The 16,180-nt window shown below is 46.2% G+C and overlaps 1 protein-coding gene and 1 pseudogene across 3 annotated transcripts in view; one reads left to right on the forward strand and one right to left on the reverse strand.

Moving 5' to 3' along the window:
- NUP85 (nucleoporin 85) overlaps window positions 1-15,658 on the forward strand; it is a 30,509-nt gene extending 14,851 nt beyond the window's left edge. For all 3 annotated transcript variants that reach the window (XM_014839793.3, XM_070483607.1, XM_070483606.1), the window contains exons 8-19: window positions 2,519-2,653; window positions 2,758-2,880; window positions 3,095-3,226; window positions 3,474-3,580; window positions 11,445-11,528; window positions 11,684-11,749; window positions 11,957-12,108; window positions 12,875-12,992; window positions 13,096-13,196; window positions 14,424-14,575; window positions 14,985-15,086; window positions 15,470-15,658. In XM_014839793.3, coding sequence (XP_014695279.2) covers window positions 2,519-2,653; window positions 2,758-2,880; window positions 3,095-3,226; window positions 3,474-3,580; window positions 11,445-11,528; window positions 11,684-11,749; window positions 11,957-12,108; window positions 12,875-12,992; window positions 13,096-13,196; window positions 14,424-14,575; window positions 14,985-15,086; window positions 15,470-15,571 — 1,374 coding nt within the window. In that variant the 3' untranslated portion in view covers window positions 15,572-15,658. The remainder of the gene's footprint in view (window positions 1-2,518; window positions 2,654-2,757; window positions 2,881-3,094; window positions 3,227-3,473; window positions 3,581-11,444; window positions 11,529-11,683; window positions 11,750-11,956; window positions 12,109-12,874; window positions 12,993-13,095; window positions 13,197-14,423; window positions 14,576-14,984; window positions 15,087-15,469) is intronic.
- LOC106830102 (DNA-directed RNA polymerases I, II, and III subunit RPABC4 pseudogene) lies at window positions 10,399-11,404 on the reverse strand (annotated as a pseudogene).
- Window positions 15,659-16,180: the final 522 nt, after the last annotated feature.

Genomic DNA, 16,180 nt, shown 5'->3' on the forward strand with positions numbered 1-16,180 from the left:
GTGAAGTGCTATGGAGAGGAATAAAGCACGGGAGGGGAATTAGGAGTGCTAGAGTGAGGGGAGTCAAGGAAGGCCTCACTCCTGAGGTGATGTGTGAATAGAGACCTGAAGGAGGTGAGGAGGGGAGCTGTGCTTATGAAAGGAGAGAAGAACATCCAGACAGCGAGACCTGCAGATGCTGTGTCCTAGAGACAGAGTAGGACGAGGAATGACAAGGAGGCCAGTGAGCCAGGAGCAGCATAAGCAAGAGAGAGAGTTGGGGAGATAAGGACAGAGAAATAGAGGGCCACGTCTAGAGGGATTTCTGGGCTGTCATAGGACTTTAGCTTTTAGGGAGGCAGTATAGCAGAGGGGTAAGGAGATGGTCTATGGTACCAGACTACCCGGGTTAGCATCCTGGCTCTGCCTCTTACTAGCTGTGAGGTCTTGGGTGAGTTACTTAACAGCCTTTAGTTTCCTCATCTGTACAATGGATAATAAGAACACTTACCCCATAGAGCTATTATGATTAAATTAGTTGAAGGACACAAATGTGTATCAGCTGGTTGATGGACACAGTAAGAGTTCCTGTTGTACTCCTGAGTCAGATGGGATGAGGGGGGCTTTGGAGAGCTGAGCAAAGAAGAGCTGTGATCTGACTTGGGTTTTCAAAGGCTCTTTGGGCTGCCCTACTGAGAATAGCAAGGGTGGAGGCAGAGAGACCAGTCTGGAGGCTGTGGTACTAAACCAGACAGAGATGGTGCTGACTTGGACAAGGGGAGGAGCTGAGCAGAGGAGATAGTAAGAGGTGATTAGATTCTGGATGCTGTTTAAAGATACAGTTGATGGGATTTTCTAATGGATTGAATGTGAGTGTGTAAGAAATAGAAGAATGTGGGAAGATCAGGTTGGTGAGTTGCAGGCAACCAGGTGTTTACTTTTAGATATGCTTAAGATGCCTCTGAGGTCCAAGTGGAGCCATTGACTAGGCAGTAGGATATACCAGTCTGGAATTCAGAGAAGGAATTCCAGGCTAGAGAGAAAAATCAAAGACTTGTCAGCATACTGTATATCCTTGGCTCTTTTGAGCATGACTTACAGTAAGAAAAATTTTAGGGGCCATCCCTGTGGCCAAGTGGTCAAGTTTGCACGCTCCAGTTCAGCAGCCCATAGTTTTGCTGGTTCGGATCCTGGACACGGACCTAGTACCACTCATCAGGCCATGCCGAGGTGGCATCCTGCATAGCAGAGCCAGAGGGACCTGCAACTACAATATACAGCTATGTACTGGGGGGCTTTGTGGAGAAGAAGGAAAAAAAAACAGAAAATTGGCAACAAATGTCAGGTGCCAATCTTAAGAAAAAATCATACTTTGTATATTTTACATATATACTTGTATGTATATACTGTTGATTTTCATTATTCATGATAGTTACGGTGTATAAAGTTGCCTGGAAAACTGAATTAGTAATTACTGAACCATTGCTCCTAGGTGAATACAGGGTTCCTTCGAAGCTCTGGTCACAACATTTTTGTCAGCTAATCAATATATTACCTTGTTTTGTGTATGTTTCTGTTTAAAGACACTGTATTTAATATACAGTATTGATTCATTAACGTTGAACTCAGGGCCACCAGCAGTGTAATGCATTCCTGATCGAAGCTTATCTAACGTGTATCCTCTCCATATGGCACATCACAGCCTTCTTGGCACTTAGGAACACTGGACAGCACTTCAGCACTATGCTTGGGGCCCAAAAGAAAGCACAAAAATGTAAAAAGATGTGGCACTAAATAAATCAGGAGGGGCCAGCCCCGTGGCTGAGTGGTCAAGTTCGCGCGCTCGGCTTCGGCGGCCCAGGGTTTTGCTGGTTCAGATCCTGGGTGCGGACACGGCACCGCTCATCAAGCCGTGCTGAGACAGCATCCCACGTGCCACAACTAAACATACATACAACTGTGTACTGGAGGGCTTTGGGGAGAAAAAGGAAAACTATAATCTTTAAAAAATAAAAAAGTAAATTGTGAGAAAGACGCTTGTTTAGCGTGAGAGCTGATACAAGAAGGTAGAGTGCCATCTTATTGGACCTCAGCTGGGAATGTGTGCATCCAGTTTTTGCTGCTTTGCATATGTCTACAAATGATGGTGAAAGCACCTCAAATATTGATTTGGGGGTTACAAATTTTAGCAAGTAGACAAATTGACTGAATAAAGAGGATGAACTGTATATGTATTGAGTATATATGTATTGCATATATATATTTGAACTGAAGCTTTTATGATCCCATACTTCATTTGATGCACTGTGATATTTTCTATTTCATTTATTTTTTAAAAGTTGGTCACAACCTGTAATAGGTTACAAGGTGCAGTTTGAAAAGCATGGTAAAGGTTAAAACCATGAGACTGGGTGCACTAGATGACCTCTGGAGGGAAGGAACCCTCACGCTTCTTCAAGGCTAGGAAGCCAAATTGTGGTTGGAGGGGACTGGCTTCCGGGCCTCCTGTGAATGCTCATGTTCTTGTTTGTCCTCTCAGGTGACCATCTTGGTGCTACAGGGCCGGCTGGATGAGGCCCGACAGATGCTCTCGAAGGAAGCCGACAGCAGTCCCACCTCTGCAGGCATGTGCCGAATCCTGGGGGACTTGATGAGGACAATGCCTGTGCTCAGCGTATGTGACAACAGCCCTGCTCTGCTGGGTCACGGGAGATGGGTATTTCGTTAAGCATAAGGGGTTTGTGTGGTGATGGCACCTCGCTGCATTTCTCCCCTTAGCCTGGTACCACTCAGACTCTAACAGAGCTGGAGCTGAAGTGGCAGCACTGGCACGAGGAATGTGAGCGGCACCTCCAGGATGGCACGTTCGCCTCCAGTCCTCACCTGGAGTCTCTCTGCAAGGTCTGTGGGAGGCAAGTCCACGTTGCGCTCCAAGTTGGCGTCCCTCGGGCTGTGGCACCTAGCAAAGCCATAGCAGGAACTTAGTGCCCCTTGGACAGGGCTATCCGTCAGCTCTGCCAGGAAGGAGAGAGCTTTCAGACTAGGTGCTCTAGTTGAGATTGGGAGAGTTATAGAGAAGTCCCTCCTGGAGCTAAAGGAAAACATCTCTCCTCAGATCATGCTGGGAGACGAAGCTGCCTTGTTGGAGCAGAAGGAGCTTTTGAATAACTGGTATCATTTCCTGGTGACCCGGCTCCTGTATTCTCATCCCACAGTAAAACCCATTGATCTGCACTTCTATGCCCAGGTGAGTCTGAGCTCCACTGGGTCAGGGTGGGGAGTAGGAATCCTGGGGCCGCTGCTCCCTGCTGGGTCGTTTTCGGCATGTGGCCTCTTTGAGTTGAACCTCCCTGGAGAGCAGGAAGGGGCTTTTTATTGGCCCTTTTTGAAGGGCTCCATCGCCCTTCTCTAGGGTTCCCTACACAGCAGCCTTACCCGCCCCCTTGAGTCTCTGCTTCCATCTGGGAATTGAGTGGGTCCCCACCTTTCCACAGTCCAGCCTTGACCTGTTTCTGGGAGGTGAGAGCAGCCCAGAACCCTTGGACAACATCTTGATGGCAGCCTTTGAGTTTGACATCCACCAAGTGATCAAGGAGTGCAGGTAGGACCTGCTGCATGACCACCGTTCTAACTTCTTTAGGTGTGCAATTCAGTGGCATTAAGTACATTCACAATGTTATACAACCATCATCAGCATCCTTTTCTAGAATGTCTTGTTCCTTCTTGCTGGTGTCTTAACCTTCTTCCTGCAGACCTGCTCCCCTCCCCAGCCACATGTAGGTGGGTAACAGCTTCTCTCTTGACAAACTTGGGGACCTTCCTGAGGCTTGAGGACTACCATATTTATAACAATTTCCATTTCAGGGATGTTTACTTACAGTAACATTGCAGGAAATTACTTGGATATTTAAAATCCAGAAAAAGCCAACAAACCTGTTTCTTGGAATCTAATGGACATGCAACCATCTTAAGGGACAGTCCTTCTCAACAATCTCACTCTCTCATGAGCCAAGGGTTATCATACATTGGGCTCCTGGCTGGGTCTCTTCAGAGCAGGGATTCTATACCAGCCCTCTCCCCAAAAGAGTGTCCCATCATTGCATTGAAACTGCAGCAAGGCAGGAAAGGGAGTGTTAAACATAATGAATCAAAGGTAAACCTTTTTAGAAATTTCCGTAGATAAGTAAAGAATTTTCCCTCCCTTCTTGTGCAGCCTCGACAAGTGGGTGTTGCACTGAAGACTCCTGGAAGGGAGAAAGTTGGGAACTGCAGCAGATGGCCCTGCTCAAGTATCAAATTCACTGGCCTCAACTGGATCATTTTTAGTGGATCTGGGCAATGGGAAGGGTTCCTTTCCTGCTACCTGCTCTTCCTTGAAGCCAGGGCTTCAAGAAAAATGATGCTGGATTTGGAGAAAGAAAACGGGTTTTGTGTCAGTATTCTTTTCATAGACCTATAAAATCCGGACTTAGTAGGAGCTAGACGATAACTTATGGAACTGAACTGGTGGCGGGTGTGGGGGACCTCTGCATGGAGGGTTAGTGAGAATAACTTAAAGCACGCGCACGTCATTTTTTGGCTTTGGCAGTGTCTCTCCTATAATCTGAAGTAACAGGCATTCCTAAATATACTATTACAGCAGTGGGTTATTTCTACTAGGACTTCCTTCATAGGCCACATCTGGATACTTAGAAACAAAACAGATTTGAGCAGAACAAGGAGGAAGGAAAATAGAAAGGGAAAGCATGCTGTTCTTTTCAGTGACTTAGGAAAAAAAAAGATAGAGAAGTGCCAATGAAGAGGAGTGGCTTTTATGAATATGACAGAAAATGGCATCCCCCTCATGTCAGGCTTGCAGCCCCTTGCTGTGGGCATCTGTCTGCCCTGGCACACAGGAAAGGATCTGAGGTATTTCTGTTAGCTATAAATCTCAGAGCTTGGCTTTTTCTCATCAGGAAGCTACTTCCTATCCCATTCTGAAAGAGGCGCTGAAAACAAGTTGCAGGACCTCATCCCAGGAAGTGAAGGACTGAAGTATCTTCCGAGAGAGAAGCAGTTTTAGAGATGCGCCTGCCTGGATGGGAGGGGTTGGATTTGGGGTCTTGTGAGCACTTCGTTTCTCATGGGTTGTACTGGTCAGTTCCTGAGGGAGAGGGGCCTCTGTCTGGAGTTGGACCAGTTGGCTGGAGGTATAGGGAAGCCTTGCTGCTTTGGGGGTGATATCAGCTGGGTTCATGACTACTGTGTGAAAGGGGAATGAGGGGAAACCTTTCTAAAGGCACTGGAAGGGAGGTTTCTGTGGGCACCTGACTACCCCATGTCAACTATGCCAGACCCTAAAGGGGAGAAGCGGCAGTGAGGGGTCCTGAAGCAAAGCGTAAAGGCCCTTGGAGGCCAGAGTTCATAAGCCCCTGCTAAAGGGCCACATGTTTGCTAGTTATCCCCACAGCTGAAAGGAGAAGTTGGGAATCCTCCCAGGGCTCATTTCCTCCCCTATGGCTTGCAACTTCCTCTAAAAGCCAGTTCCTTGCTGTCCAGTAGAAGGAAACAGCTGGCACACACTTCACTGGGAGCTAGGCGAGATAGCAGCTTCCTGGTGCTCTTAAAGTCCTCTGAAAGTATCAAGCAAAAGGAAACAGGTCTTCCTTCAAAAACTAAGAAGAGATTCAGTTTGTCTAATCTAGAATCTTCTTGCCAGAACTTTGGCCCAGCCCATAACTTTGGCTGCAGGGTGCAGTGGTGTGTGCACACCCTCACGCCCCATTTATAGAAGAGGGTCCGCAGCTGCCAGAGCTCACCGAGGCAGAGGAGGGGACAGACAGAAGATTCAGGGGTTGGGGTAAGGGGTGACGGCAGCCCCAGTGCAGGGCACACAGTCCCTTGGGGGTTACAGTTGTTTCCTCAGGGTGGGGCCTTCACTGTGGCTGGTCCTCTGGCTCCACAGTTCCCCCTTTTCCAGCAGAGGCCACTCCAGAGCTGTTAATTAAGCCTTCCTCGCACATCTCTGAACCATGAGGTGGTTCGCTGTTCCGTGTAGACGGTGCTCTCAGAATTCTCCGTTATGCGTGTGTGAAGATCCGACATCTGTGTTGTGCAGACTTGTCCAGCCTTGCAGGGAGACCGTGCTGGCTTTGTTCAGCACTCTGTCCAGGGGGCTCGGTCACTGGAGCCATGTTGTTAGACCTCTGCCTCCAGTGGTCACTGCCCTCTGGCCTTGGAGGCTGGTGTATCCCCCTGGGGAGACACTCGAGGGCTGCACAGACTGGAGCATGCTGTGGCTCCCTCTGCTCAGGGCCCTCTTGGCCTCCTTAGCTGTGGGGTCCTCTGCAGCCACCTCGCTGACTGTTTTGCCATACGCGTCAGCTAGAAGTCTGGGTAACAGCAGGTGTACTGGAAGGCCGAGGTGTCATTTCCTCGCACCCAGCCCACACCCTCCCATCTTTTTTTCAGTGCAACTCAGTCAACATTTATCGGGCATCTATCACATGCCCCACATGGTACCAAACTTGAAGATTACAGCAGTTTTTCCTGTGTGGAATTTAGCGTCTACAGTAGATGTTATGGGACCCCTTATGAGAGGATCCTTTATCAGATTGGAAAGTCAGGAAAACCTTGAAGGAGTATGCACTCAAGTTGAGTCCTGAAAAGTTCAATGAAGAACACCAGAAAAGGTCACATCAGGCCGAGAGAGAAGCATGGGAAAAGATGTAGGCGGAAAGCACTAAGGCCTGTTACCTGCCTCAGGATCTGCAGCTGTCTCCTGAGAACCAAAGACTGAGAGGGGTTGAACTGGTGACAGGTAGGAAAGGAGTCAGAGTATCAAGACCAAATGTACTATTCCAAATAGTTTTGATTTTATGAAAACGGGGAGCCACTGAGGATTTTCAGCAGGCCAGTGCCATGACATTTGTATTTGAGAAAAAGCAATCTGAAGAGTGTGGAGGACGGCAGGGCCAGGAGCTGGGAGACCAATCCTAAGGCAGATACAGTCATTTGTGTGGAAAATGGTGATGGTAATAGTTAACATGAATTATTAGGCTAAGAGTTTTTATGGATTATTTTATCTTGCAACAAACCTTTGAGGTAGGTGCTATGATTTCATGCCTATCTTATACAAATGTGGAAAGTGAGCCCTGGTAAAGTCCCACTGCCAGCCAACAAGGGGCACTGTGGGTATCCAAATACTGTTTACTGAGCTCTTAAACACTAATCGGTTTAGTTCACCTTCACAAATGGATCTCACAACCAGCTATTTCTCACTCCCTCCACATCTATCACCCTGGCCCAGCTGGCATTACCATTGGCCTGAACTATTACAGGTGGCCCCTAACTGGCTTCCCCACCATCACCTGTCCCTGTATTGTCCATTCTCACAGAATAGCCTGAGTAATCTTGTAAGTCTTAAACCCATGTCGCTCTCCTTATTCCCATCACAAGGCCCTAAGTGGCTGGCCTCTGTCTGCCTTGAAGTTTGAATGACTTAGGCTTCATTCTGAAGTGGAAACAAGACCACCTTACTTTCCACCTGAGTTTTTACACTGGCTCAGTTTCCTCTATTTCAGGAATGCTCTTTCCCCTTGTCTTCCTGTGGCAGGTTCCTTCTCATCCTTCAGCCCTCTGCTCAAATAATTGCTCCCTCTTGACTAATTTTCTATATAGAACTTATTCTAAGAGGAGTGGGGATGTGCGTGTATTTTTATATGAGGAGGCAACTTGTTTTAACATCTTCTCAGTTTACACTTCCTCACCTTATATGATATTTTATTCTTCCTTAGGACTGGTCATTTCTGGTTTCATCTATTTTTGAATTTTTCGTATCTTCAGTCTCAAAACACTGTACTGACCATCATAATTCTACCTTTGACAATGAGGCTGAAGGTAAAAGAACTGAACAGCCAGTCAGTGAGTAGCAGGACTGGATCTGAAGCGATTTGCAGTGCTTTTCCCATGGACGTGGCTATGCTTTTCAGCATATCCATAGTCATTGGTAAGCAGTTTAGTAGTTTGATAAGCAGTTTGTTAACTTCTAGGTCAGATTTACTGATTTTTATATTTATAAAACAGTATTCAGAAGAGTCTTCTTAGAGCAATTTAAAATCTATTTTCCAAGTTTTTTCTTAAAACAGTCCAGGTAGGCAAGAGGTAAAGTTACTTCCAATTTACAGATGAAGGGACACGCAGAGGGGACTGACTGACTGAAATGGCAGTTTTGAGTTCCAGTTATAATACCTTTTCCATTAAACCACTGACTAATTAACCAAAAACCAATATTCAGTTAAACTACTGATAACTCAAAGGACCTTTGATGAAATCAGAACAGTTAAGAGCAACATCATCCAGTGAGTTGGAGTTTATTTAGGAGGCTGCCATAAAGAGATATCTTATTTATTGGGACTCTTTTGTCTAAAAAGGACAAAGTCAAGAAGACACACAGCAGAATTGGAAAATTATGAGAGCCGTGGCTAAAGGAAAACCTGGACTAAAGAAGTACTCTTAAAAATTTGAGCATGGTAGTACCCTGTGTAGCACATAATGAATTTATAAAATTTAGTATTCGAGGACGGTAGTAGACATACAGGTGTTTTAAAAATTGGCATAGATAATTTTTCTTTTTGGTGAGGTTGGTGAGGAAGATTTGCCCTGAACTAACATCTGTGCCAGTCTTCCTGTTTCGTATGTGGTGAGTGGTGTAGATCCACACCTGGGATCCGAACCCACAAACTCAGGCTGCTGAAGCAGAGTGCACCAAACTTAACCACTGTGCCATGGAGCCAGCCCCCGATGATTCTTTGAATGTCAGAGACACACTCAGCTATTAAGAAAGTTGGAATATATCTAATCTTCTAAAAGAATGTTAGGGAGGCCAACATGATGTTCCATAATGATGGAATCCTGGAACAGAGGACTATCTGAGTATCCATATCCATAAGATCAAGGTAAAAGTTTTAAACATTTATCCAATAATTCAGTATGAACCAATCCCTATTCTTTTTATATCCTGAAAGCAGAACTTTTTACCTTAATGAATGATTACACCTGGGAAATTGCACCTGCCTTAATAGTCTGCTCCATCCACTTTACTTGTGGTTGAATTTGCCTTTTCTTTTTTTTTCCTTCCTGCTAGTTCTTCTCTGTAAGCCACTGCCACAGCATGGCTACTGACAGATGCGCAGTGTGGTTCCACACCCAGGAACTGAACCCAGACCACTAAAGCAGCGTGTGCTGAACTTTAACCACTAGGCCATCAGGGCTGGCTCTGAATTTGCCTTTTAGAAAGCAACCATTAAAGTTTCTTTTCCCTCTCCCAAGATTTATAGTCAAGCATTATATACAAATAGAGAAAGACCTATGCCAAGTAACAAATGAAAAATATAACTCAAAATGATGTATGCACACTGACAATAAGTGCATTGCCATACTCTATACAACATGATGCTAGAGAGTTTATGAACACTTGGTGATGTGAAACACTGGTTTCCAAGGAGCTTACTTAACCAGACCTTTAGAGGGCCCTAGAAACCTTCATTTTTAACGGGCCCCAGATGATTCTAGGTTTTGATTAAAAGTGTGGTTTAGGGGGCCGGCCCTGTTGCCTAGTGATTAAGTTCAGGCGCTCTGCTGTGGCAGCCCAGGGTTTCGCTGGTTTGGATCCTGGGCGCTGAGATGGTGCCACTCATCAGGCCACGCTGAGGTGGCATCGCACGTGCCAGAACTAGAAGGATCCACAACTAAAATACACAATTATGTACTGGAGGAATTTGGGGAGAAAAAGCAGAAAGAAAAAAAATAAGATTGGCAACAGTTGTTAGCTCAGGTGCCAATCTTTAAAAAAAAAGTGTGATTTGGGGAAGGGCTTTTAACCTTCATGTTTGTCAGATTACATATACAGTAAATTAAATTATGAATCATGTAAATGAATAAAAATGAAATTCTTTATACAAAGTATTAATAGACCCCCTTTTTTTTTGGTGCTGAGGAAGATTCACCCTGAGCTAACATCTGTTACCAATCTTCCTCTTTTTGTTTGAGGAAGAGTCACCCTGAGCTAACGTCTGTGCTAGTCTTCCTCTGTTTTGTATGTGGATCGATGCCACAGCATGGCTGCCGATGAGTGGTGTAGGTCTGTGCCTGGGAACCGTACTCGGGCTGCTAAAGCAGAGTGTGCTGAACTTAACCACTAGGTCACGGGACCAGCCCCCTAAGATGGTTTGTTGTTTTTTTAAAGATTTTATTTGTCCTTTTTCTCCCTAAAGCCCCCCGGTACATAGTTGTATATTTTTAGTTGTGGGTCCTTCTAGTTGTGGCATGTGGGACGCCGCCTCAGTGTGGACTGATGAGCGATGCCATGTCTGTGCCAGGATCCGAACTGGCGAAACCTGGACTGCCGAAGCAGAGCACACGAACTTAACTACTCGGCCATGGGGCTGGCCCCCTAAGATGGTTTTTAAAGTGACATCATATGTGTATAGTCATATTTGTAAAGATAAGTACACTAATCAAAAGCTATACAAGATTGAGAAACATTAACAAGAAGTATAAATGCAAACATATTCCTCTGAATTCCATGTTTCATTGAGCATCAAAAACCACCAGTCTTTTAGTCTTTTATACATTATTCTGTATCCACGTTCTCTGCGTCTGATTGGATTCCTGGGTTTTATTTCATGTTCTTTGTGACATTCTTCATAGATAAATATCATTGGCTGCTGCTTTGGGGCTCAGACATCCTTCTGAGTGTCCGTTGTTAGTTCCCAGGTAGCAGAGAGAAACTCCTCACTGCGCTTCCAAACAGACTTTGGTTGGTTGCTGTCCCTCTCATGCTTTTTTTTTTTTTTTTAATTAATGTTATGATAGATTACAGCCTTGTGAGATTTCAGTTGTACATTATTGTTAGTCATGTTGTGGGTACACCACTTCCCCCTTTGTGCCCTCCCCCCACCCCCCCTTTTACCTGGTAACCACCGATCAGATCTCCTTGTCAATATGTTAACTTCCACCTATGAGTGGAGTCATATAGAGTTCGTCTTTCTCTGACTGGCTTATTTCGCTTAACATAATACCCTCGAGGTCCATCCACATTGCTGCGAATGGGCCAATTTTGTCTTTTTTTATGGCTGAGTGGTATTCCATTGTGTATATATACCATATCTTCTTTATCCAATCATCAGTTTCTGGGCATGTAGGCTGGTTCCACGTCTTGGCTATTGTGAATAATGCTGCGATGAACATAGGGGTGCAAGGGACTCTTGGGATTTCTGATTTCAGGTTCTTAGGATAGATACCCAGTAATGGGATGGCTGGGTCATAGGGTATTTCTATTTTTAACTTTTTGAGAAATCTCCATACTGTTTTCCATAGTGCCTCTCGTGCTTTTTTAAGCAAAGTACATGTGGGGTTCCTTCTCATGCCCCATCATATGGGCCATTGCCTCTCACCCTGCCTTTCCTTCTTGCCTTGCCTTATAGCATTGCCCTAAGCAACTGGTGGTTTGTGGCCCATCTGACAGACCTGCTGGATCACTGCAAACTCCTCCAGTCGCACAACCTCTAGTAAGTGCAGTGTGGCCACGCCAACCCCCTTCTCCCCACGACCCAGGCCCTCGAGGGTGGGGCGAACCAAAGGCCTAGAAGGGAGGCTAGTTGGGCTGCACAAGGAGGCCCTGAATGGAGCAGGCCAGGAGTCTTGGTCTCATGTTTTATTCCAGCTTTGGATCCAACATGAGAGAGTTCCTCCTGCTGGAATATGCCTCAGGACTGTTTGCTCATCACAGGTAGGAAGGCCCTGAGGGGGTGGGGTGGCAGTGGGGTGCTCTTCAGCATGTGGGTGCCACTGGAGCTTGGACTGTGTTCTGTCCCTTCTGGTTCCCCAGAGGCTACAGGGGTCTGGGGTAGGAGCCACCTCGGTGCCAATCCCTGAGCTCCAGAGCAGCACCTGTGCTCACCAGGCCCTCACGTCTGTCCTCCTCGGAACTTTGCAGCCTCTGGCAGCTGGGGGTGGATTACTTTGACTACTGCCCTGAGCTGGGCCGAGTTTCCTTGGAGCTGCACATTGAGCGGATCCCTCTGAGCACTGAGCAGAAAGCCCTCAAGGTGCTGCGGATTTGTGAGCAGCGACAGATGACTGAGCAAGGTGAGTTGGCCCTCCTCCTGGCACACACTCTGTGCTCACACCATGCCACCCGGACTGGAGAGAGGCCAGGCAGTGGCTTCTAAGAGGAAGCCGAAACAGGGAAATTACTGGGGAGGGACAAAGAGCTGGGGATCCATTGGGACCTAGAAGCAGTCGAGTACATTGCCTTTTAGAAAGGTCCTGGCCCATTTCTCTCATACTTACTCCAAGAGATCAGGCCTGGCGTCAGCTTTGTGTTGACCTGCCCCAAGCGGGTTGCTGTTGCTGCTAAGGCTGGCTCAGTGGAGAAGCAAGACAGGAGGCAGCTCAGGAGGAGCACAGGGAGGACACAGTGATAGAATCTGCCTCTTCTTTCTCCCCTCACTGTTGAGGGGTAAGAACCTAAGTTATTATTCTTCCCAGAGTCATTTGCATGTTTATGACCATCTGAAAGCACATGGCATTCAAGACCCAAGGGATGATAGTTCTGGCACCTGGACTGGTGATGGAGGAACTGATCTGTGGGGAGCAATAAAGGTCTTTTTGCCACCATCAAACCTACTCACAAAGCCAATTCTGCCAGGGTGGGTCATATTGTTAACAGAGGCAGGAGACAATTTATAAACCCTGGAGTTCTCAGTTTTGCCGACCAAGCTGTGTTTGCAGCTTGCGGAGAGGCCGTGGAAAGCTCAGAAGAGGTGGGAAGGCTGCTCCTATCCCAGCAGGATTCAGGAATGGAGTAATTTGTAGGGTGCATGGTTCACCTTTTCTCTTGTCCGCTGCACAGTTCGCAGCATTTGTAAGATCTTAGCCATGAAAGCTGTCCGGAACAATCGCCTGGGCTCTGCCCTCTCTTGGAGCATTCGAGCCAAAGATGCGGCCTTTGCCACGCTGGTGTCAGACAGGTAGGTTCAGCTAGTGTTGGCTTCCAGTGGACAGTCTGGGAAGTTGGGAGGCTGAGGAATGGGCCTGGGACTGCTGCTTTCATCTCCAAACCTGGCCTTGCAGATTCCTCAGGGATTACTGTGAGCGAGGCTGCTTTTCCGATTTGGATCTCATTGACAACCTGGGCCCAGCCATGATGCTCAGTGATCGACTAACATTCCTGGGTGAGTCTCTCTGGTTCTGTCCCCTGGACCTTTGGCACAAGTGGACAGTTGTGGAGATTGGAGTTCTAGACTCCTCCAGTGTTTCCTTCCTGTTAAGTCCAAACCACATAGAATCCTGTGTGCCAGACTTTGCAAAGCGTATGTTTTGGTAACGTATTTTCCAGTAATTTCAAACTTAGAGAAAAGTTGCAAAAGTAGTGATAAGGAATAAGGAATTCCCATATACACTTTACCCAGATTCACCAATTATTTATATTTTGCCTCATATGTTTTATCATTCTCTCAGTCAATCAAGTTTTTTGGGGAACAACTGGAAAGTAAGTTGGAAACATTGGTCCCCTTTCTCCACAAATGCTCGAGCATATATTTCCTAAGAACAAGAACATCCTGTTACATAATCACAGTTATCAAAATCAGGAGATTCAACATTGTTACAATACTCTCATCTACAATCCATGTTCTGATTCCATCAGTTGTCCCACTGATGTCCCTTATTGAGTCCAGCTTCATGAGTTTAGTTACCATGTTTCTTTAGTGCCTCTGCCTTTCTTGGTGCTTCTTAACCTTGACTTTTTTGAAGTCAGTTCAGTTCTCTTGTAGCATGTCCTCAGGTTGAGTTTATCTGACGTTTCCTCCTTATCAGATTCAGATTGTGTTTGGGGCAGGAATGCTGCTGAGGCGATGTGTCCTCCTTGAGGCTGCCTGTCCTCTTATTGGTGGAGTTTGTTCTGATCACTTGGTTAAAGTGGCATCCACCAGGTGTCTCCTCTGTGCACACTGATTTTCCTTTTGATTTAATAATTTGTGGAGATACTTTGGGATTATTTAAATGTCTTGTTCCTCATCACACTTTGCACCCACTAGTTTTAGTAACTATTGGTGATTTTCTGACTCTCTCATTCCTTGTGTTTTAGTTAGCATTCCACCGTACAGAAGACTTGCCCTTGGCCCCATCCATTCTTTCATTTACATCAGTAATAGACTCCTGGGTTATTTGTCTCAAGGTGTTATAATCTGTGGCTCTTGTTTATTTTGATGCTTACATTCTCCCAGGTTTGGCTCTTTGGAGCCCCTTCAAAGCATGTGTTTTGAATCCTTTTGGTCTCATTGGTCCATGAACTTGGAGACAGCTCTGAAAGGATCCCCTGCTCTGTGGAACGGCTGGTCTGGAGTCTCTCTTCTCATGTGTAGGGCCAGGGGTGACCTAGTGCTCTCTTTTCTCAATAGGCAAGTACCGCGAGTTCCACCGATTATATGGGGAGAAGCGTTTTGTTGATGCTGCTTCTCTTCTCCTGTCATTGATGACTTCTCAGATTGCCCCACGGTCTTTCTGGATGACACTACTAACAGATGCCCTGCCCCTTTTGGAGCAGAAACAGGTACAGGTTGAATCCAGTGATTTTCTTCTCTGTGTTTTGCAGTCCTTGACAGTGCTTGATTCCGTAGCTGCTGCAGATGCATACAGCTGGCCCTCCGTATCTTCTCCCAAATAGGTTTCTGTATGTGCGTATTCCCCCATAGCACCCACTCTGGAAATCCAATATCCACACAAGAAAAACTTCTTAATTTGAAATGAGGCAGCTGTCTATTGACCATACTCAGCCCAAGGCCCTGAGAAGAAGGGCTGGGAGTGAGAATAGGGGTGCTCTGCCCTCGCAGGGCTGCGTGTACAAAGCACACTCCTCCAAAGGGCTTGCAAGGAAGGCTGTCTCTGCATTTGGGCCTACGCCCAAACCTGTGCAGGCCTTGGCTGGGGAGCAACTAAGCAAAGCAGCCTCTCTCTCCTAGGTGATTTTTTCAGCAGAGCAAACATACGAGCTGATGAGATGTCTGGAGGACTTGACCTCAGGAAGGCCAGTGCATGGAGAGCCAGATGCCCAGCGACTCCAGGTCATTTTAGTTTTCCTCTTGTTGGTTCCACAATGGAGATGAGAAAGGCTCCATCATCTCCAGCTCCCCCCACCTCCCTACACAAACACTGGCCCCTTACAAACTCATGGGCCTCTTAAGTTACCTCTTAACCTGTAACTGTGACACACCAACTTCTTTTAGGAGAAAAGGGGGTGATTTTAGTGTTCTGGTCTCTATTTTTTTTTTTCCTGTCCATCAGTTGCACTGGTCCTTTGCATGTAGCGCTCATATTGAGAACTTGCTAGAAGCTACTACTGAATATTAAATGCCCTCTACCTACCTACCTTTGGATTAGCTAGAGCCTTTGGGAGCTTTAAAGAAGAAACACTTGCTGGGCTCATGCTGGCTCTCTTTGCATTTAGGATGATGACATAGAGACCACCAAGGTGGAAATGCTGAGACTTGCTCTTGCACGAAATCTTGCTCGGGCAATTATCAAAGAAGGCTCACTGGAAGGTTCCTGAGGCCAGCCGAGAGCTGCTACAACATGAATGATATCTATGGCAATGTATATAAATTTTTAGAAGAATAAATGTTTTCTTTTACAAAAATCAGGCAAGTTCTTACAGAGTCCAGCTGGGGGTTTTTTATCTAACTGCACTAAAGCTGAGGTGACAAAAATTAAGAAAATGCTTATGTTCTTCGACATGGAACCGACTTCCCTGTCTCCTTAGGAAAAAAGCCACCCCAGACGTTATGAATGGTGAGTGCAGTGCTCTCCTGCCTATTAGAAACTTCAACAGGAGCCTGCAGTGGTTTACTTGTGCTTCTGAAATCTGGCCTCACCTCAGAATCATCTGGAACGCTCATCTGTTAACTTTCTGGTCACCTCCTTTAAACAAGAAAGAGGTCCGGGAACCTATCTTTTTTTTTTTTTTTTTTTTGCTGAGGAAGTTTCACCCTGAGCTAACATCTGCTGCCAATCTTCCTTTTTTTCTTCTGCTTAAGGAAGATTAGCCCTGAACTAACACCCATGCCAATCTTCCTCTTTGTATGTGGGTTGCCACCACGGCGTGGCTGATGAGTGGTGTAGGTCCGTGCCTGCGATACAAACCTTGGCCGCCAAAGCACAT

This window comes from Equus asinus, chromosome 13, assembly GCF_041296235.1.
Source record: "Equus asinus isolate D_3611 breed Donkey chromosome 13, EquAss-T2T_v2, whole genome shotgun sequence".
NCBI classification, from domain to species: domain Eukaryota; kingdom Metazoa; phylum Chordata; class Mammalia; order Perissodactyla; family Equidae; genus Equus; species Equus asinus.